The 22,597-nt window shown below is 48.7% G+C and overlaps 2 protein-coding genes and 1 long non-coding RNA gene across 7 annotated transcripts; 1 reads left to right on the top strand and 2 right to left on the bottom strand.

Annotated features, from left to right (window-relative positions):
- Positions 1–1,159: 1,159 nt before the first annotated feature.
- On the bottom strand, positions 1,160–2,873 carry LOC143011132 (uncharacterized). The gene is made up of 2 exons (XR_012964892.1): positions 2,655–2,873; positions 1,160–2,302 (listed from the first exon to the last, which is right to left on the bottom strand). It is a non-coding gene; the product is annotated as an uncharacterized LOC143011132 (long non-coding RNA).
- A 4-nt stretch (positions 2,874–2,877) lies between these two features.
- setd1ba (SET domain containing 1B, histone lysine methyltransferase a) lies at positions 2,878–17,582 on the top strand. Of its 5 annotated transcripts, none has more exons than XM_076163857.1 (18): positions 2,878–3,023; positions 5,333–5,484; positions 5,741–5,839; positions 6,176–6,446; positions 7,556–7,677; positions 8,179–9,270; positions 10,401–11,114; positions 11,198–11,386; positions 11,472–11,565; positions 11,660–11,868; positions 12,081–12,162; positions 12,250–12,642; positions 12,774–14,003; positions 14,441–14,607; positions 14,688–14,813; positions 14,902–15,021; positions 15,139–15,276; positions 15,377–17,582. In XM_076163857.1, exons 2-18 carry the CDS (start codon positions 5,347–5,349, stop codon positions 15,548–15,550), a joined length of 5,358 nt encoding a protein of 1,785 aa, XP_076019972.1. In that variant the 5' UTR covers positions 2,878–3,023; positions 5,333–5,346; the 3' UTR covers positions 15,551–17,582. The 5 variants fall into 5 exon arrangements, with proteins under 5 accessions (XP_076019972.1, XP_076019971.1, XP_076019970.1 ...); XM_076163856.1 differs by lacking the exon at positions 2,878–3,023 and adding an exon at positions 4,860–5,082 and having other exon boundaries at positions 11,213–11,386; positions 12,084–12,162; XM_076163855.1 differs by lacking the exon at positions 2,878–3,023 and adding an exon at positions 4,860–5,082 and having other exon boundaries at positions 11,213–11,386.
- Positions 17,583–18,838: 1,256 nt separating this feature from the next.
- Positions 18,839–21,203, bottom strand: car15 (carbonic anhydrase 15). The gene is made up of 7 exons (XM_076163645.1): positions 21,104–21,203; positions 20,350–20,526; positions 20,132–20,277; positions 19,948–20,040; positions 19,452–19,518; positions 19,198–19,358; positions 18,839–19,100 (listed from the first exon to the last, which is right to left on the bottom strand). The coding sequence occupies exons 1-7, from the start codon at positions 21,201–21,203 to the stop codon at positions 18,876–18,878; spliced, it is 969 nt and encodes a 322-aa protein (XP_076019760.1). The 3' UTR covers positions 18,839–18,875.
- Positions 21,204–22,597: the final 1,394 nt, after the last annotated feature.

The following is a 22,597-nucleotide window of genomic DNA, read 5'->3' as shown; positions in this document are numbered from 1 at the left end:
AAAGAGTCTGTCGGTCTGTATCAGCTGATGTTGCTCGGTTACAGTGGGTTTTAGGGGAGAGAGCAGGTCGAGAGATAAGTCTGCAACAAAACTGTTTAGGAAGAAATGATTGATATTCTGCACTGAAACAATGTACCTCTTGCACAGGCATGTAGGCGAGAAACTCCAATTTCAATTGTAATGAAAATACTGCAGCTCAGATGTCGGTGGAAAAAGGTGGAGCCGGGGGTAGAAATGCTGAACAATTCGTCAAACTGTCTCTTTAAGAAGATATGATGACACATACTTCTACATTGCTTGAATATAGCACTTACAGAGCATTATTTTGCCTTAGGATACATACACTTAGAGCAGTTAAATGTTTGCCATGGGAGGATTGGCAGCTCCGAACAAATTTGCATCTCCACCTGCACCTAATCACCCTGCAGCATAAATTACTCTGTACATGTGTGTTAACTGTGTGCTTTCCATTGTGTCAAAACAAGAAGAAGAAGAAAAACAGTCGATATTCCTCATGAAATGTTAAACACCTAGGTTACCATGGGAGCAAACACATCAAATGTTTTAGTTGCCACAACAATAACAATGCAAATAAATTCGTGTATATTATTTTATTGATACATCTCATAAACAAGACAGTGGCACATTTGACCAAATAAAACAGATTAATAAATCTACACTGCACATGCAAACGTGTGGAACACTAGACATGCAAATATGTAAGAGCTATAATCTTACAAATATGTAAGAGATGTGATCCCTTATTTTAATAAAAAATGAATACAATACCGCCAAACTGTATAGGTGAAAAAACGCCATAATAATGATAAACGCGATGCGTCAAGGATGACTGCTTAGGATCTGTCCGCTTAACAATGCGACGTTAAATATGAGAAGTGACGTTTAAAAACCTGGTTTATGAGACTCCACTCCACAAAAATGTCTTTTCTGTATTCCACAACAACTATATGCCACTATGACAGTATATCGTGTAGTACAGCTCCTGCAAAAAGACACAATAGATGATTTAAAAAATGAGAGTGCTTGATTAAACTTACAATGTGAGACTGTCAGATATGAATCAAAAAAAGAACATGGAGGATATATATTTATCCCGGAGGTGTACAAAGTATCCACAAGCCCTTTTCAATCAGTGATGAACCAAGATTTGTTTTGCTCAAAAAATGTTTTATCGCCAAGTGGAGAGACAGCTGTCCTGCTGAAAAGAGACCAGTCTTCCGAGTGGAATATTCCAGTGTCAGCGCGTAAAACGCATCATGGCGCAGCCCACAGGGAGGGTTGATTTTTTTTTTTTTTTACCCGAAGGCCTATAAATAACCTCACTGGAGAATGTGAGCGCAAAAAATATAGCGATTATCGACATTTTATCTTTATTACACACATTCAGTCTCCTTCTCAGTCGCCTCATTTCTTCCTACATTTCCCTGAGGGCGGGAGGGTGAGAGTGAGCCCTGGGTGTTGCTCTGCCTCGTGACCTGCAAATGGAGGAATGCGCGCACTAAGCAAGCAGCCGGTGGGGGAGGCGAACTTGCAAAACAGGCCCGACATGCCGGCGTTTGTCACCGTGTCCAACCAACTCATGCACTACTCACTACTCGCCTATCAATGGTATCCGTGCGTAACTCTAGTGCGCAAATGAAGAGCTGTTTTACGCAACACCTGTTAAAAAATCCCTTTGTTCCTCGCTTCCCCTTTTCTGAACACAAGATGGCGTCGAGTTTTGCTTCGTCCTCTTCCTTGTTCGTGTTAGGATTCTAGTCGGTGCTTGAACACTCGGTGCCTCGTGCGCCTTTTCTACCCGCGGATGGAGCGGCAGAGCGCGCGGGTGAAAAGACCCGAAATCTCCCCTCCCCCTCCCTCGTTTGAACCTTTCACCCAGATACAACAACAACAACATCGCGCGGTGCTACGACTGCGGAGGAATCCTGTTGACCTTATATGGCAGTGTGGGGGTGCTGCGGCGCGCTCGAGCTCTCGTGGCAACAGTCCAGCAGTGTTGGATTACTGCCGTTGCCAAGGCGAGTCAGGCTGGAGGCGCCACGTAAACCCCCCGCTTACATGCACGCGCAGTTTGTTAATTTCTTTATTTAACTTTTATTTAGTTAAATAAAAAGAGATTCGCTGCTGTTAAATAATCCCCTCGTCGATCAAGGTGGAGTTTTCCGGATGTATTTCCGAGAAACAACGACAAGGTCTTCCGGAAAAAACAAGCCTCTCTCCCCGAGTGAGCCTCACCCAGTAATGGCGCAGCAACATTTTACAGCACAGTGCTCTCCATTGTCTGTAAAGAAGCCATTTTGAGACAGAGAACAGCAGAGAACCATTTAACAGTGTAGCTTGCACACCACTGTAAGATCTCTTTGGACACAGGAGAGCAGTGAAAAATACAAGATTTCTCCCAATAAGATTGCATTTCTCCTTTAAGACTGTTGGATTACATGTTTTGAAAACAGACTGTAAGTTTCTAATTACAATATCAGTTAATAAAAATATGAGTTACAGCTATATTTGACAACATTCAATATTATCTTGACAGTGTTTTAATCACATTGTTCATACTATCTGTCCTCTCTGAGAATATAGTATACTTGCACAAAAAGATAAATCTGACAAACAGCTCAAAATCCATTTACCTTTCAGGACATTTCCTTGTTGTTCTATGTGTAGTGCAAAATCATTTATATGTCGAAATGGACGAGGTTGTACTTCACTGCAATCCTGTCTTCAAGAAGAGAGAGAGAGAGAGAGAGAGAGGAGATGGTTTGCATATTGCCCACACAGATGATGCTTGAAGATGCATATTCGCTGTCTGAAGCCTACCACTGATCAAAAAGCTTGTTTAAGAGCTTATGTCTGTCGTTGCTAATGGACTCCGTCTTTTTTAGGAGATGCCTTCCCACCACTCCTTAGTGCCATTATTAAAGGATCCGAAGATGCAGCTGAAAACATTCCTCCTGCCCCTGCATTTAGGCCTTTTAAATGCGTCTCACCAAAGTGCTGAGGTAAATATTTTCACCATCAGAGTTCTCCCTCCATCTGTTTCCTCTAAAGGTTGGCAGGCTGTGTGAGAGCCGTTGTAGAGACACTGAGAAAGCTGCCAGGCTGGATTTTGTTAGAAATATGCCACTGGAAACAAGGTCAAGCTCACAGGCTCACGGTTTAATGTTTGAATACATTTGGCTTGTAAATGGCAAAAGGAGAAACTACCTCACACTGAAGCTGTAGAATAATACTAGTACACATATCTGAGTATAATGACTTTCTGTGTTGTCTGTGCTGTGAGAGAAAAGCCTGTTAAAGTCATCAATCAAAAGGGTCTTATCATTCAACAATCAATTTGCAGACAAGACAATGACACTAATTTGCAAAAGGCCATTAGTTGCCCGTGGCCTGCTTTCTCTCTGTCATCTGAGCAGTGGAACGTAACCTGGACTGTAGGCTGTATTCTTACACCAACATGCCACACTCAACAGTTTAAAGAGAATTTGTCATGATAAACTTGAAAACAATACTTTTAATAACAGTAGCTGCATGCCTCATATTTACATTGCTACATAACCATAAAATTGATAAATGATTGTAAAAGAGTTGGACTTACTCTTTGCTACTCAATTCCTACAAGGCCATAAGTGCAATGCCCACAATATGCCTTTACACAATTTGTTAATTTCACTGTGTTTTCCCCTCAAATCATCTCAAAAACTATTCAGCTGTTTATTTACAACACTTGGTTTCTTTTCACTTAAGAAACATAAATACTATATATGGGTGTGCCATGACCTAGTTAAGACAAAGATGGATTCCAGGCAGAGGAAAAAAGGCTCAAAATGTCACAGGGATTGCATCCAGCACATTCTCTTCCTTCTTCTCAATCCTGTAAGTGTGGAATCATAGTTTTATCATAGTCCGTGAGAGATGAGGAAATCAAGTATAAGATCCCTTTAGGAACAAAGGAACGCCATATAGGCCATTGAGTCCTGTTAGAGGAAAATGGCAGTGTGCTCTCTGTTGAAGGACTCCTGAGCCGCTCCTCTAATAGCACACTGCTCCTCTGCTGCTGCGCTCTGATTGGCCCACAGAGCTGCTGCTGTTAACCAGCCAATTGCCCGAGCACTGCAAAACACCCGGCAATGTCACACAAAAACACACTTTGTTAGGCAAAAACGTACACGCTCTACAAAAGATCAACAAAAATAACACCCCCCTCTGTTTTACGATCATACAATTAAAAATAAGCGCCGCGTTTGTTTAGTATTTGTAAAAAAAAAGAATCGCCCAAACCGATCCGGAGCTACATATTCTATTTTGGGGAACTGAGTGAAAAAGTCAAAACTAACAAACTGTGCTATTATAAATATTACCAGTGTGTTTTATTCAAATCCTTAAATCCCATTATAATCCCATTAAATCGTCAGACATTAGGCAGAACCATTATCGCTATCGCATCGGTGTCGACGTGTATTTTATTTTACAAAATTGATCAAGGATGTGCGCGGTTGCAAACAACCACAAATATGTACATAAAACCGAAAACTAATCTTTTTACGGGCATTTAGCGCCAGTTCGGAGATATTGTCCCTGTGTCTAGCTTGTGTTTGCCATTTAGGTAAATGCAATCGGTAGATTCAACAGAAAATTACTCAGAGGTATTGCGTTACAAAACTATTACCGTGCCTACAGCAAATTCGTGTGTGTAAATATACACCGCTATTCCATTCGTTAAAAACACAGATGATGTGTTTATGCCCAAGAAAATTGAAGCAAGTATTCTTAGGAGGCATAAATCTGTGCCGAAAGTGCGAATAGCTGAGGAGACGGGTTAGCCTAGCGGTGTATTGTGGGAGAGACAGCAGCTACAGAGCAGAGGCACACAATATGTGTTGGCTCTCGCCTAAAAGGAGGCAGTATTCTTCAAGCTAAATCATGTAATGTAAGCGGCGAAAGGAAAGCGATTTCGTCTTTTCGTCAATTAAAGAAAAAAGCACTCGATCGGACGAATCATGTCCAAGCCCGGAGAGAGGAACAGATTGAACGAGGACCATGGCAGAAAGCAGAGTTCAAGTAAGCTGCTTCTTTTTTTTCCTCTTTCTCCAGCAGCCCTCCTAATGCCTGTTTTCGGTATCTGGGATAAACGCTAGATACCCGCTCTGCGCTCGCAGTCGGTGGCCGTTGTGACCGCCAAAGTCCTGCATGTGGACCGTGTGCGTGTTGGAAAGTGTCGGGGGCTGCCGGGGGGAGACCGTGTTTGTCGCTGCCTGCCTGCCTGCCTGCCTTCCTTTCCTTCACCGCAGCTCCGCTCTTGTCGTTTCAGGCTTGGCGAACGGCATGGACAGTCATCCCGTCTGCGGCTCGGCGGAGAAGCGGAGTCACCACTGGAGAAGTTACAAGTTGATCATCGACCCGGCGCTGAAGAAGGGATCACACAAGCTCTACCGCTACGATGGGCAGACTTTCAACATGCCAGTAAGTGCGCCGAACGTCCGCCTTTGATGCGGGGAGACGCTTACAATAGTAACCGAGTAGCCGACCTCCATGATGGGTGACAATGTGCTGGTGTTGCCGTGGCCGGGGTTCGTACCAGCATCGCTCCCCCCCACCCCCCGCCGCGTCGGACGCTTCAGTTTTTAACGAACACCTACCGGTTGAACTTCTTCGCAACAAGTTATCGCTATCCAACTTATCACAGTGGAGGATAAACAATGTGTCTCCCCTTTCACAGAACCCGGGGATGCCGCCGGTGGACATGGTCCGGGACCCGAGGATCGGTCGTCTCTGGACTAAATACAAAGAGACCGACCTGCCTGTACCCAAGTTTAAGGTAAACACACTCGTACAAAGTGTCTTTCTGGAGTTTCCCCGTGGAGCAGAGGGCTGTCAGAAGTTGCCTGACACACCCCCCTTGACTGATGTGAAAATCGGATGAACGCGTGTGTGTGTCGGAGGGTTATAATTCCTCCGTACAAGCTTCACATTCCAGAAGATGGAATAGTTTTATACCGGGACTCCCAAACTTGATTTACACGTTAGACATGAGCGAGACAAACTGTGTCCTCAGCTGTTGTCCGTGCAGCTGTCAGTCACGATCCCGCCTGCTGTGATTTGAATCTCAGACCACTCATGACATCATTTCATTCTTTTTTGTACCCCCCTCCAGATCGACGAGTGGTACATCGGCCCGGTGCCCCCCAAGGAGGTGACGTTCGCCCGGCTCAACGACAACATACGGGAGGGATTTCTTAGCGACATGTGCAAGAAAATCGGAGAAGTCGAACAAGTGGAGATTCTTCACAATCCGAACAACAAGAAGCATCTGGGAATAGCCAAAGTTGTTTTTGAGAGCGTGAAATCCGCCAAACTGGCCGTACAGACGCTGCACGACACATCTGTTATGGGAAACATCATCCACGTGGAGCTGGATCCCAGAGGTAAACACACACACACACACACACACACACACAGCGAGGAAACACCTGCATCACACCGGCACCGGTACAGCAACGAGGAACATATGCAATGTGTAATGTTTCATTCTTTTGAGTTATTAAAGAGGAGGGCGATCACGTGTTAACATTTACGTGCGTTGCCTGGTAACGTGGCATAATTGAATTTCATTGAAAGTTCTCCTTCTCCCTTAAGCCCCAGAGCAGAGGGTACTGTATACTCCCACTGAGCCTCATTTAACACCTGGAAACACACACTAATCAATCTGTCCCCGGCTTCCCTCCTCTCCTTCACCCCATCCACTCCATTTCTGATCATAATAATTCCAATTTCAGTTTGTTTCTAACCTATAAACCTGCTGTTTGTCACAATGATGCCACTATCTCTCCATTTAGTCCCACACAATTAAGTCATATTCCCTATTTAATCCGCAACTGATCTATTCTTTAAGCAGAATAACTAACATGTCCCATATTTACTGCCACCTCTGCTTTTACGTCATTTGGTTTCTCTTTAAAATTTATAATTTGTAATTTAATTTGAACATAAAGCGCTCATCATCTTTTTACAGCTGAAAGGTTTGCAGTGTCATAAATAGTAGCATTACAATTTAGGTTTAGACTGACAACATTTAAAGTATAATGTGATTTTGTAGTAAGTAGGGCCGAATATTCTTCTTGTATTGATTGATTTTTTGATTTGGAAAGTAGGAAAATGTTCATTCCAAGTCCTGAGACTCACTGCTGACTTCCTATTGCTAATTTTCCTAAACCAACTAGTGGCTTTAATTACACGTACAGCAAAAGCCGCTGTGCTCGATGACAATAGTGCACCTGAGGCATCGTTCTCAAAATTAGCATTTGTTGACTGACTTAAGTGTAGGTTTCTGTTCTAGTTAGAAGGAAACATGTAAACAAAGCTCCTGCTCCTCCTTGAATGAGTCCGTTATCGTATGTTGACTCCCCTCTATTTGTTCTTGAACTCGGCTACTCCAACCTTTTAGAAGAATAACTGTCATTCGGCTATTTTCCATTCTATAATATTGAACTCAGAGATCAGACCTCCGAGCTTAACCTGTTTACCATCTCCTCAGGTGAGAATCGCCTCAGGTACTTCCAGCTCCTGATGAACGGCACCTACACTCCGTGGACGCTGCCTCTCGGTGGAGAGGAACCTCGGGAAGTTTCCCCTCGCAGCCTGGCGGAAGCTTTACTGGTAAAACTCCATTAATCACGTGTTTTTACGGCTTTACTTCAAATGGCTAAACTGACATAATGGGATTGTTCCTATCTCTGCCGGTCTGCGTAGTCAGGAATTACTGGCAGTGTTGTCAGATATGATACAGAACTGAAGTTTCACCTCGTTATCTGAGCTGACCTCCTTATCTTTCATGCACTTTACCAGCACGACAGGTGGTAAAGCAGAACTGAAACAATGTTTTTCCCAGCTCCTTTCATGTTCCATCTTAAAGCTGGTGGATCTGACGCACTTTGAGCAGCGGCCTTGTCGCAGGTTTCGCCCTCAGCTCTGTGCATAGAAACTCTTTTCCCCTAGTTTGCCTTCGAAATGGGCCCCTCTTGTTTACATGGTCAAATTTAGCTGCCGGCCCACTTTAATGACTTCTCTAAACGTCATTATGAGTCATCATGATGTGTTGTCCGAGTCGTCCTGATCCTGTGCCTCTCTCTCTTTCCCTCTCTCTCTCTCTCCTCTCAGGCCTGCGAGCCCATCCGCAGGTTGTCGGAGAGCAGCGTGTCGGCTCTGGGAGGAACGCTCCCGCCCAGCAGCGCCACAACCCCTCTGTCCTTGGAGACGGGCTACTCCAGCCTAAGGCAGGACACGCCGCAGTCCCAGGGAACCCCTCACACCCCGCGACAGTCCGGCACACCCTTCTCTCAAGATTCCAACTACTCCAGTCGGCAGTCCACACCTGCGTACCAGTCGGGCCGGGCCGAAAGCTCCGGTAGTTACAAGCGGAGACACGAGAGCAAGTTCCAGGACGCCTACAACCGCAGACCGGAGAGGCCTCACTACCGCAGCAACATGTATCGAAGTTCCACCTCGGAACAGCCGCCCTTCAAACAGCACCAAGCGACCCCGCCTGAACCTCCGCCCACCCCCCCGTCCTACAACTACACAGCGCCTCCCCCTACCACACCCAGCTTCAAGTCGGCCTTTTCGCCGTACCAGGCTCCCTTGCCCCCTGCGTTCCCCCCCTCGGAGCCGGCGTTCCATCACCCCGCCCAAAGGGAGGGTGAGTACCTCCAACCTCCGCAGCCCCCCGCCGCAGCCGCCACAGACTTTTTGCCCGGCAAGGACAGACCGGAAACTCCGCCGAACCCCGAGCCCCCGCCCGAGCCGCTGCCCCATCCGACCACGCCGCCTCCCCAGACGCCAGAGCACTGCCCCTCGCCCAGCTCCCCCACCGTGGATTCAGAGCGAAATAGCCTGGATTCGCGTATCGAGATGCTCCTCAAGGAGAAAAGGACAAAGCTTCCCTTCCTGGCCGAGCGAGACTCGGACACCGAGGTGCGAATGGAGGGGAGTCCCATCTCCTCCTCGTCCTCTCAGCTGTCCCCGATCCCTCCGTACACAGGCGGGTCTCAGGGCGGCCAGCAGAACTCCCGTCCCCCCAGCACGGGCCTGGAGGACATCAGCCCGACGCCACTGCCAGAATCGGACGACGACGATCCAATTTCGGGAACGGCCTCGCTGCTGAAGAGAGCCGGCTCTCCTGTCGCCGAGAAGATGAGCAACAACAAAGACGGACACTTCCGAAGCCTCAGTCCGGCTGAGAAAACAGACACGGTAAGACGCGACGTACGCCGGACTCTCTCCGCTCCGATACGGACGGCAGGATGTTGTTGTGCACTTAAACGAGAGGTCAGAGGTCAAGAGGCGTGAATAACCGCTAACTCCAATTGAGCAGAAGAATCGGCGCTTTAAAGGAGGCGTTGACTCACACCTGTGATAGTTCGGTTGCGCAAGCGGCAGGAAGTGAGCTTAGGTTTCAGCACGGGGCCGTAGTAAGCATGTCACTTTCCCTTCGCTTGTATTCCTTTCATTCTTTCTTGAGTGATATCAAGAAGTTTCCGGTTTCGCGTGAAAACGAGATTTAAAAACTGTTGTGTTGTCGTTTGTGAGAAGGAGCAAAGTGATCCTGAGGCTCAGCAGCATGGATCTGACAACTCAGCCCCACTCAGGCCAAATGAGATTGCTGTTAATCAATAAGATAGATGACAAATACCTTCACACTCATATCAGGTTGATCTGTGTGTTTGAGGACACACTGACCCCCCCTCCCCTCCCCCGGCCTCTGCTGTGTTTGTGTTTCTACACCTCACGCTGTCGCTTGAAAGTAGAAACACGAGCCGTTTCGCTGTTGGGGAATTGAACACTGCTGTTTCCTCTTTCTAGCACTCAAACACACACACACACACACACGGAGAGAAACACAGTGGGGCCCCGTTCAGCAGCAACACTTCCTGGTTTTTGCCTGGCAGTCAGGATTGGCCGCAGCTCCTCCAGTCTCACATTTCAAGTTATCGCAAAGCAAACACGGCAAACGGGTCATTTGGATAACGCCGCCACTCCCCAGCCGAGTCCATTCTGCTCAGCTTCATATCTGCGTCGCTCGTAACGAGGTTCCATTTAAAAAAAAAAAAAAAACCAGCGGCGGAAGGAGAGAATCCACGCGCTTATGTGTTTGATTAAACAAGCCGGGCAGTCAAATTGTTTGTTTTGGTTTTAGGGACGCATGAACGAGTCGCTGTGTTTGCATCCGTGCAGACTAATGACACGGCTCAGATGTTTGTGCTAAACTTTGAACTCGGGGTCGCTTTTAAATGATTGACAACTTACCGGCCGCTGCAGAAAACTGAATTGAACATGGATGAAGTTTGTGTCTGTGTTGACGTGACGTGTGGCCTCTGTCTCAGGGTCAGCAGTCCTCGGGCGAGGACATGGAAATCTCTGAAGACGAGATGCCGGGGACGCCCACCGCCAGCGGAGATTGCGCCATGGGCATCGTGGTGAACTCTGCCGTGTCCCCTATGGCTCAGAGCATCACCATCCCCCCTCCCGGGTTCCCGCCTCTGACGCATCAGCCCGGCTTCCAAATCCCGCACCCGCACCTGCAGGGACACCATCACCTGGCGCCTCACCATATGCTGCCCCACTTGGGTCACTACCCTCCCGGCATGATGCCGCTGATGCAAATGGACCTGATGAACTGCCTGCCGCAGTGGGGCAGCGTCCACATGTCCTTCCAGATGCAGACGCAGATGCTGAGTCGCATGGCTCAGACCAGAGGACCGTATCCTTACCCGCACTTCATGGACAGCGCTGCCTCGAGCCCCTTCGTGGGCGCGTACCAGCCTCTCTCTATGAGCGCCGCGCAGACCAGTGCCGCAGGAGCTCCGGGGCAACAATGGACGAATCCCAGCATGCCAAAGTTCAACCCCGCCGTTCCTCCTCCGGGATACGACGGTAAGAAGGAGGATCCCCACAAAGCCACGGTGGACGGCGTGCTGCTGGTCATCGTCAAGGAGCTGAAGGCCATCATGAAGAGGGACCTCAACAGGAAGATGGTGGAGGTCGTGGCGTTCAGGGCCTTCGACGACTGGTGGGAGAAGAAGGAACGCTCGGCTAAGGTGAGTTCAGATGTAGCAGATGTTCTGTGGCTTTACCTGTACTGGAGATGTCAATGTGCTGATTCGGTGTTATGGATCTGAAGGTCCTCCTCCACCAGGCGTCCTTGACTCCGGTGAAGGGCAGCGAGGGGAAAGAAGAAGAAAGACCCAAACCCAAAGAAACGATGGGTTCAAGTCTGCTGGAGAACTGGAACAAGGGCGAGGGTCTGGGCTACGAGGGCATGGGCCTGGGCATCGGGCTGCGGGGGGCCATCCGCCTGCCCTCCTTCAAGGTAAGACCACACAGATCCAGGCTCCGGCACTGTTCCAGCGTCTCGCACTGCCTGTCGATGCTTCATGGTCGTACGCTGTGTGCAGGTCAAGAGAAAGGACCCCCCCGAGGCCGCGACCGCAGGGGACAACAAGCGAGCGCGGCCGTCCACGCCGGTGGATGACGAGTTGGAAGACGAAGGTAAACCCTCGTGTTCCTCACCGGCAAAACATCAAACATCAATCAGCTCAAAAACTGCAGATCTCAGTTTCCCCGGTTGTCACTTTGTCCCCAGAGCGCGACCGAGACGCAGCCGAACAGCCGCTGGACGACTCCAAGATGGACAGTGACAGCGCGGCGGCGAAGCGGCGACACTCGCGGCCCCTGGAGCTGGACAGCGAGGGAGAGGAGGAGGTGGAGACGTCTGGGAAGGAGGAGTCATTATCTGACCGGGAGGAAGAACGGGAGCAGGCGGAGGATGTAGACAGATTGTCATCACGCAAAGTGAGCAATTACACGGTGTGTGTGTGTGTGTGTGTGTGTGTGTGTGTGTGTGTGTGTGTGTGTGTGTGTGTGTGTGTGTGTGTGTGTGTGTGTGTGTGTGTGTGTGTGTGTGTGTGTGTGTGTGTGAGATCTGTTGACACGTCTTGTTTTGCATTCACACACGGCAACATTTGTGCCTTTTTAATGTGTTTAACGAAATGATGATGTCATAGCAGAGTGGGGATGAGGAGGAAGAGGATGAAGATGACGCCGGCTCGTCCAGTGAGAGTGATTCTTCAGATTCATCCGACGATGGTGAGTTAAACATCTGCATGCAGGAAGGATTCGGTCTTTCTGTTCCTCTGCTTCCTGTCATCCATCGTCTCTGTCTCCTTCCTGTAGAAGCGGAGAGCTCGGCCTCGTCCAAGGCGAGCTCAGACTCCTCTGCAGAGACACAAGACTCCTCCGACTACGAGTCCAGCTCAGAGGAGGAAGTGGAGGAGGCGGAGGAGGACGAGGAGGCCGCGGCCGTAGACGTGGAGGACGAAGGCAAGGAGGCGGCACCTCGGACCTCCTCTTCCTCCTCGTCATCGTCGTCTTCGTCGTCGGATGAGGAGGAGACGGAGGTCAAGGCCTCCAGCCCGACGGCAGGAGCTGCGCCAGAGCAGGAGGAGGCCCAGAAGAACAGGGAGGAGCTGAAGACCAAGTCCAAACGAAAAGGAGCAGGACCAGCAGAAGACGGAGTGGAGGCGGGACTGAAGGAGCTCAGGCCTCCGTCACCTAAAGGAGCCCCAGGTTAGCTGGAGAGGAGAACCCCAAACTCATCAACATGCTGGAGTTTGTCTCATTAAGGGACGTCAGCATGGAATGTGTGTGTGTGTGTCGTTAATATGCAGCTGCTGTTCTTTCTCCTTCTCTTATCTCAGACCTGGACATCAGCACGGACCGCAGCGTTCCTGTGGTGAAGCTTCCGGAGCAAAACCTACGGCCACCCACGCCGACGGGCTCGCTGCCTGACAGCGACCAGGACACGCAGGTGAAGAGTGGAGCAGAGCCCAAGGACGCCTCGGTACGGACCGTCCCGTCGGACGCCCCCGTCTCCAAGTCCCTCCCTACGTCCCACATGCACCTCCCTCTCCCTCCTCACCCAGCTTTGGAAGGCCGCTCCCTCCTTCACCCGCCGCCCGGCCTCCTGCCCGAGCTCGCCCAGCGTCCCCGGCTCCCCACGGACGAGGACATCCCCCGCACGCCGGGCAGGGACCTGATGGAGCGAGCTCGGGGTCTGGGTAAGTCCCAGAGCACGGACACGGTGCCCAACACGCCCGGCAGCGACACCCCACTGACGGGCAGCAGCCTCCTGCTCAGCCCCTTCTCCTACCCGGCTCAGTCTCCCGTCCTCAGCGCCGGCGTCCCTCGCACGCCGGGCAGAGACCTGACCTTCACCCCGGTCTTCCCCGACGCCTCAGCGCTCACTCTTAATAGGAAAACCTCCTTGGAGAGCCTGGATGATAGGCCGGTGTTTAAGGAGCCCCCCATCAGCGCCCTGCCCGCTCAGACGCCGTCAGCCGACACCGAGCACTCCGCCAGCGTCCCAGAGGATCTTCCCGCTGGTCAAGCCGTCGACATCCCGGCGGCGTCCGACTCTGCCCAGCCCAAGAGGAAGCCGGGGCGACCGAAGGGCAAAAAGCCTCCGCACGTCCCCACGACCGCGGAGTCCTCACAGCTCTCGTCTACGCCGACGACTCAGCCTCCCGACGCAGATATCCGGGACACTGTCGAAAGGATATCTGGGAAATCCCCCAACCACCCCAGTCTGGACTTCCGGGAAAAAGAGGCGGAGCCTAAGACGGTCCTCCCCGCTGAAGACGATTTCCTGTCGTACAAGAAGGCGGCGCATGTCGCCGTCAAACCGGCGCGGAGGGCCCGGCGAGGCTGGGAGGAGCTGCTCCTCAACAGCCTGTCGCCCGTCACCACGCCGCCTCGCTCCTACTTCAGCCGGCGCTCCGACTTCGAGGAGATGACCATCCTGTACGACATCTGGAACGACGGCATCAACGAGGAGGACATCCGCCTGCTGCAGGTCACGTACGACAAGATGCTACAGCAGGACAACGGCAACGACTGGCTGAACGACACACTCTGGGTCAACCACCCTCATATCCTTCACTACTCCCTACTCTACTACTGCGCACACGTGACCTTCTATTACAGCAGCCAGCATGTAGCCTGTCTCATTAGGGCTGACATCATAGCTCTACGGGTTTAACCCTTTAATGCCACTATTACAGCTGATACTACTACTACCTGTGTGAATCAGTCAGAGTGGTTGAACTGTTCAATGCCACGGTTCACGACACATTTAGAGTTTACACGATTAAATCTCTACTTATATTTTATAATTGGAGCTAACCGTATAGTATAAATATGTTAACATTTAAGACAAAGAGAACAAGCAAGAATCATGAAAGACTTCATTCATTCTCTGCTCTGCGTGTCTCCAGCACCCCCTGGTGGCGGAAATGAGAAACTCTAGTCTCGTGTACTGTATTGTTGTTGTTTCCGGCCTGTGGTTTCCTCCTTGACTTCCCTGCACCAACCAACATCCCGGCTCAGAAGAGGAAGAGGAGGGACGACGGCATGAGGGACCACGTGACCGGCTGCGCGCGTAGCGAAGGATACTACAAGATCGACAAGAAGGACAAGATCAAGTACCTGCAGAGCACCAGGCTGCAGCTGGAGGAGCCGCTGGGCGACACACAGGTGGGACGCAGATCACATGTGATGATGTTGATGATGTCATTGAAGCAGGACTTGTAGTGACTCTGTCTTCTCCTCCTCAGGGCATGAGTATCCCCGCACAGGTGCACGCCTCCACCAGGTCCGGATCAGAGCGGCGGTCAGAGCAGCGACGCCTGCTGTCCTCGTTCGCCTGCGACAGCGATTTGCTGAAGTTCAACCAGCTGAAGGTGAGCCGAGCTGAAACGGCGAGACGCACGTGTAGCTTACAGATGTGGTCAGATGTTACAATCGTCCCTTGTTTTTCTTCCCTCGTAGTTCCGTAAGAAGAAGATTAGATTCTGCAGGTCTCACATCCACGACTGGGGTCTGTTCGCTCTGGAGCCCATCGCCGCCGACGAGATGGTGATCGAGTACGTGGGGCAGAACATCAGACAGGTGAGAGGCGGCGGATAGATCCAACCCAAGTGGCGTTTCTGTCCCGACGTAGATTCTATTTCTGAACGCCAAAAGCTGTGTGAGTTGTAACGAGCAGCGAATGTTGTTGTCGCCTAGGTGATCGCCGACATGCGGGAGAAGCGCTACGAGGAGGAGGGGATCGGCAGCAGCTACATGTTCCGCGTCGACCACGACACCATCATAGACGCCACCAAGTGCGGCAACTTCGCCCGCTTCATCAACCACAGCTGCAACGTAAGACGAGGCGCAGGAAGTTCAGAGTTCAAAGCGACGAATTCCCAAAAATACGGCGGGAAAGTTCTCTAACTCTTTATCTTGTCGTCTCCTCTTTCAGCCCAACTGCTACGCCAAGGTCATCACTGTGGAGTCGCAGAAGAAGATCGTGATCTACTCCAGGCAGCCCATCAACGTCAACGACGAGATCACGTACGACTACAAGTTCCCCATCGAGGACGAGAAGATCCCGTGTCTGTGCGGCGCCGAGAACTGCCGGGGAACGCTCAACTAGCGAGGGGAACGAGAAGGAGACGGAGAGGAAGAACGGCTCAACTACCTGTATGGCGCTCACACAGACACACACACTTCACTCAAAGAAAATTGTTTACGATTTATGGTGCTCTTGAAATGAAAAAACGTCGACTCTTTTCTTTTTCTTTACCTTTTTTTTTTTTACAATGCATTTACAGAAAGCAAACAAACACTCGCTGGTTCGGCGGTTTTTATTTTTCCCTCCACCCGGTCGAGTTTCAGGTCACGACTCGTCCCTCATGTGTGTACAGTGAACCTGCATCTTCATCTCAACCTGTCTCATAAGCTTCACACGCACACATGTTCAAGCTGCTTACTGATTTACTGTTCACACGCACAAGAGGAGGAAGAGGAAGAGCATGGAGAACCCCTGGGGAGGGGGGGGGCTGGAGCGCTCTCTCTACCTCCCTCCCTCCCTCCTCTGTGGCCTTTTCCCTGGAAAATCCAAAACGATACAATCTTGGAATGACAAAAGATAACAACAAAAACAAAAGAAAGCTAAAAGGTGAATCCTGCCACACACACACACATCTAGGAGGTTTCTCTCACCAGCCAATCACGTGGATTGTGCTGCTTTCTCTTCACTTTATGCAAAAGTGAAAAGAAAAAGATATTACGATTGCAACAAGGATGAAATGGTATTAACGATATTCCAGTGTTTCCCGGTTTTCCTTTTAGGTTTTCTCCTCTAAGGACACTATCTGTAGATGTGTGTGTGTGTGTGTGTGCAACTGAGAATGTCATCCGCTTTGTTTCTGGAGTATTTATATCATCTGTGTCAGGTGTGTGTGTGCGTTCAATGCGAGTGCACTGCCCCCTGTTGGCCGCCGGGCAGAAGTGCGACCAATCATGCAAAAGAACCTTCAGAGGAAGTTTTGGATTTTCAGATCACGAGGAATTTCGACTAAAGTTTCCACATTTGGATGAGCGGAATCTTCACCCGTGTGTTTTGGTTTTTTGTACCGTGCCATATGAATGTGAATCATGTCGGGAGTTAGTTTGTCACTTTGCTGCCTATTTTTATTACAGACGCGGGTGTTGAGATTTCAGCGAATGACTGACTGCCCTCGTGTGTGTGTGTGTGTGTGCGCGCGTTTGCGTCTCCATGTCGTTTTTTTTGCAAGTCACGACTCGACTCGAGACTCGCCTCCCCTCACACACTCGCCCCCTTCCTCCTCTTCTTCTCTCTGTGACAAGCTCGGATGTTATTGTTCCTCTGCCAGTGTTGACCCCTGACCCTAAGTGTTTCCCCCCCCGTCCACAAATCTCACTAAGAAAGACTATTTATGAATGAATGAATGCACTAGAGGCTCGCACGTGTCGCTCTCTCTCTCTCTCTCTCTCTCTTCCCCCGCCTTCTCTTGCCAATCAGTTTCCCCCGAAGACCAAGTCAGTCGTTGCTTTTCATTCAGTCAGGTGGATCATGGAGGCTTGTTTATATTCTATGTGATCGTGTGTACAGAAGATCGAAAGCTTTTGTTTTTTTTTGTTGATTTCTTTGTTTCTTTTACCTTCACAGGGGTAAAAACTTTTTAAGATGCATCTTTCTCTTTTTTTAAAAACGAAAAGACTGAGTATTTAAATATTTTCAGGGATCTGTAAAAGGAATCTGAGGGGTTTAAGTGTTTATTTAAAGATAAAGGTCCACTATGTACAGGAAAAAAAGTCTCCACCTCCCTTTTTGAAAGATTGTTTCTTGTGGAAACGTCTTCATTTTTCTGCCCGTTTGCTTTGTAATTCTAAAAATGTGTAAATACTCTAACTGTGAATATTATATAAATATATATATATTTTTGTTCCTGGGATTTGCTACGTGAAACAGCTCAGAGGATCGATGTAACATAGGAGGGAGCGCTGAGCTGGTAGCACAACATTCAGCTTGTGTCAAGCTTTGTTTTTTAGTTTCTGTTGTAAATTCTATGAAAAAAGCTGTTTTTGCGGTGTGGAGAAAAAAAACTAAAAGGTGCAGAAATGACGTGAGAGGAGGATTTGAATATCAGCCTGAGTCTCACGTCTATTTATTACACGACAAATGTATGAAAATGAAGAAAAAAAAGGAAAATAAAGCAATTTTGCATACATCCATAAAAATGACTGTTTTATGAAGCTTTATAACTGAGACACACACACACACACACACACACACACACACACACACACACACACACACACACACACACACACACACACACACACACACACACACACACACACACACACACACACACACACACACACACACACACACACGTTATGAATGGACAGCAGCTGGTGAAACAATGACAAGTCGTGTGATTCACTTCCCTCTAGTCATACTAGACACACACTCGGTGGAGGATGTTTCGCTCCAGCTCATGTTTGTACACTGAGGCTCTTGCAGGTGAGCTCCACCTCAGATTCACCACAGGGGGTCAAATCTGGGAAAATGCCGATTATGGATCAATCTGGTTAAGTCATGACATCATCCCTATTATAAAGTATTCAAAATTTTAACCTAAAATAGCAACTTTTAAGTACATTGTGCATTGTGGTCAATTGAAGCGGCGATACAGTGACGTCACCTCATTCACCCCATGAGTCACACCCCCTCACACACACACACACACACACAGGAAGAGACTGGTCTCTGTCTGTGTATGCGTGTGTGTGTCGGTGACAGGAGGAGGATGGTGTGAGCACAAGCAGAGAGGACGATGAGACACAGCACGGGACCCAAACCCACACTTTCCCTGCCTCACGCCAACGCCACCTGTTCCAGCGATCTGATTGGTCCTCGTACAGTTTAATCTAATCCCTGAGTAAAGAACGACTATTTTAGGAAAAACTCGATGTAAAACAAGTTTGAAGAAGAGGAAATCTCATCAAATCGGCAATTTTACCACATCAGCCATGATGCACATACTCGTACACAAACACACGTTTTTGTTATCACTCCATTTAATGTTTGCCTACACATCTGAATGAGAACATGTTGAGGATTGTGCCTTTAGGAAATAAGCTAAGGCACGGACGGCTGAGATCAGAGCTTAAATGTACAAGAGACACTTATTAATGACATCTTTGAGTTAAATCATCCTTATAACAGCTACAATCAGGAACCATTTAGTCAAAATCAACACATTACAGTACTCGTCTTCACAGTTTGTTCTTATATTCACCCTCATCCATTCATCATCGGATTTGTTTGTTGCCCGTCAGAACAAAAACCTTCATCGAAATGTTGTTTTTGGCTTATAAATATAAATTAATCTTTGCCATGCACTGTTTGGCGTTGTAGTCTTTCCTGTTTTGACCACCAGGGGGTGCTAAAGTCCAAAGATAAAGCTTTCCAGAAACAGGATTTCAAGCAGACACAGTGACAAAGCTGACCTGAAGGGGGTGCTGGCGCTCCCCGTGAGTAGTTTAGCTTCTTTGGACGCGTAGACGGTGCGACTGAAGGTCGGGTGAACGTGTCGAAAGTTGTTCTGCAGCGGCGTCTCTTCTTCTGCGCCTTCCTCCGTGGCGAACACCTCAGAGGAAAAGCGCTCCAGCTGGGGAGGAAAGAAATGTTGCGCATGTTTAGAGCACATTTGTAGAATTACACACATTAAAGTACGAGTTGATGTTTGCAGCGGGACTTCAGCTTACCTGTGACCATGAGATGTAGATGGGAACTTCATAGAGCGTCCAGAGCACCGTTTGGGAGCACGGAGGCGTGGTCAGGCTGCCGTGGTAACGGTAATACTGACTCATGTTGTGCTCGGGCAGGAGGCCCATCAGAGGGAACGGCTTCACTTTAGCTGTTTGGCCTGTATGGGTAAAGACGAGCAAAGCCAGAGTGAGAACAGAGAGAGAGGTTCAGGTCCGTCTGGGTGAAGAAGTTCTGGAGGTTTCTACTTCACCTTTGTGAGCAACAGAGGAGAGCTTTTGTGAAATGAGTCCAAAATGGAGATGATCTGCATAGACAACCTGCACAACAGATAAAAGGCAGAGTGAGCTCAATCACTCAGGTCTTTGGTGGACATTCATCCTGTCACTCACACCTCTGGCCAGATGTTTCCTTGGGTCACATGTTCATCTAGAGACGCATCGCTGAACAGGTGGACTGCAACACCAAGCACTCACTGTCCAAAGATCTCAACCGACAACCCGCCTACAGACGTCTGCACCTCCAGTCACGTGACTAACAGCCCTGACACGACGTCTGCCTGCCATGTGTCTCACCACCGGCTCTGAAGTGAAGCTACTCATCAGTTTGGTGAATCATCTTAAAGCCAGGCCAGCTGCCTTGAATGATTTGAGGTATTTCAGAGTTTATCCTCTGAGATTCACATTCATACCACAAAAGTAAGACAACAAATGTCAGAACACAGAAAGATTGTGAGGATTTAAACTAACGTCGATGAAGAATCCGAGCACGGCGAGTCCTGTTGGATCCCGCAGAGCTGCTGAGATGTTCGGATGGACGGCCTTCATGTTTACTATGTGCATCTGGGAGAAAAGAAAGAAGAAGCAGCGGTGTTAAAAAAGGACCTGGCCGAGTAGACGAGTCGTTCTTGTCGTCCTTCTGAGCGACCTGTACCTCCATGGGGTATCTGCGTCTGTCCACCGTGTGTTCAGAGCCGTTAGACGCCGGGCCTCCCCAGTGGAAATGCAGCTGGATGGTGTGATAGACGCCCGGGAGGCCTCCACCGCTCACCGCCATACCACCGCCCACCTGCAACACAACTAGGAACGCACACACAAACACATCAGCACAATGCATTCTGGAAAAATCTATGTGCAGAAGCTTTTATTCACCGGAGTGGCCGTCGTTGCTAAGCGTCCAGTGGCCAGACTGGCTGGTATTGAAGCCCTCCAGATGTAACGGACCCAGAGACTCGTTCCGGCTCATGCGGTGGTCCAGGTTGATGGGCGAGTGATGTTTCTCCAGCAGAGGGTGACACGACGGGAACGTGTCTCCCCAAGCGTACGGATCTGAACACACACACACACACACACACACACCACAGAATCACAAGACCGGAGGACCGAATGAGCCAAAGTCCAATAAAACACCATGTAATCTCTTGATTAGTGTTCCGGGTCATTAAGGAGTGATTAATAAAGGGAATACTTGGGTTTCCAGATTGTTAAAAACCACTAAATACAACTCTCTGTCTTTTTAATGCTTTAATTCCACAGGGAGAGTTTCTCATTACCGCTTTGACCACTTATCTTTTGGAACAGACGCCACAGAAATCAATATAATACCAATTTATTAACATTAAAGGGAAAATAAATCCATTCTCAATTACTTATTAGCATTGGAGCAGAGGGTCTGAAGGTATTAATGTCCTTATCACTTAATTAAAGAGCTGTTAAGAGGAAGAGGACATACAGCAGCACAACCTGGCAACCCAGAACTTCATCTCAATTAAAACGTTCCCCCCAGCTTATTAATCATTTATATGTAGGATTCATCAGAAAGTGGAGCCTTTAAAACAGCTTGAGCCCACTGAGAGTTAAGTTTGTATCAATTCTATCAATTGTTGAGAAGTGTTAAAGAGCTTACCACAGTGCGGCTCGTTGTAACAGAAGTCCTGCAGCTGAAGCTCACCTGAACACCAGCAGGACGCGGTGACAGCGGCGAGCAGAGCGGCCGTCAGGATCATGACTGGACGCTCAGACGGGGGCCCTCGCTGTGTGTGTGTGTGTGTGTGTGTGAGAGTGTGTGTGTGAGGTAGAACCAAGAAAATCAGCGCCGGCGTCCCTGCTTAAGTAGGAACCGAGGTGAAAGCTGAGGTTCTCCTTCCCCCTGACCTGACCAGTGGACTGTGTCCTTACCAGTCCGGTGGTCTTTTTCTGATCAACAGGCTCATTGATGCAAGGACAGCATCTACCCCCCCCCCCCCCCCCAGCCCAGATGCCCGGTGACCAGTAACAGTAGCCATTCATCTCATGGGAAAGTCAAAGCGTGAGGATCAGAATATTTGGCTTTAAAAACAAAAGAGGAGATAAAAACATTACAATGTCAAAATAATGGATCTGAGCCTTTAAGATACACTGACATGACGTTATATAAGTCCTGTTACATAGAAAACATTCAAAAAATATATATTCAACTACTTACATGGAGGAGAAATGATAGATAAGGTCTAATGAAGTCTGTGGTTTGGGTGAGTGGTTCTCAAACTGTGGTTAGGGGTCCATAGGTGGTACTTGGCAGGTGCTTCTGGAAGTTTACACAGATAATCAAATGAACGGAAGTCTATAGAAATGAATGTAAACTGGCAAATAATTCATATTTAGTGTCAATCTAGTGGAGTAAAGACTGTGTCCACCAGGGGGCGATACATCACCAGGAACGCATTAGAACCACTTACAGTGTCGCTTGGCGTTGTAAACAAACTTGTAAACAAACTCGAATATTAGCTTCTACTCTCAAACAAGGAGACCTTTTGCTCTGATGTCACGGCGATGTTAGATGTGATTTGTACATGGTAACGTATTGAAATCGGCTAAAATCGCAACTATGGTAACTTAGTAAGGGGCCTAAATGATGTGTTTGTAATGTGATGCGTTCAGGCGCATAAACGTCACCTTCTCCTCCTCCACATTTACGCTATCTGGCCTCTCCTTCCAGGTCTGCAGGCTTCTATTTGGACCCTGGTGGATTTCTGCGTCACATTCGATTCAGCGATGCGTCTTAATAGCGTCAAGTGTTCCACAAATGATTCCTGTGATTGTGTCGCGACTCACAGTGTGAACAAAGCCTCTTTCTTCAGCAACAATGGCCTCCAAGCAGGGTATCGCTCTCTGCCTCATGAGTCACTGTGACTTTCACTATATCCACTTTCTATGAATCATTTCAACGGTTTGATCGCTCTGGATTGGATTTATCAAACAACGGTGGGGATTCCCGTACACACACACACACACACACACACACACAGACAGACAGACAGATCCCTTTGACATTTGGCGGCGGCTGAAGGAATTTCCTCAAAAGGTTGAACGTACAAGTCCAGACTCACGCAGCCGTTTGTCCTTCATGGTGCGATTTATT

This window comes from Genypterus blacodes, unplaced genomic scaffold, assembly GCF_046128005.1.
Source record: "Genypterus blacodes isolate CSIRO-AG114 ecotype Tasmania unplaced genomic scaffold, CSIRO-AGI_Gbla_v1 ptg000133l_1, whole genome shotgun sequence".
Taxonomy (NCBI): Eukaryota; Metazoa; Chordata; class Actinopteri; order Ophidiiformes; family Ophidiidae; genus Genypterus; species Genypterus blacodes.
The sequence above is the reverse complement of the archived record's forward strand: the minus strand, read 5'-3'. Positions and strand labels throughout refer to the sequence as shown.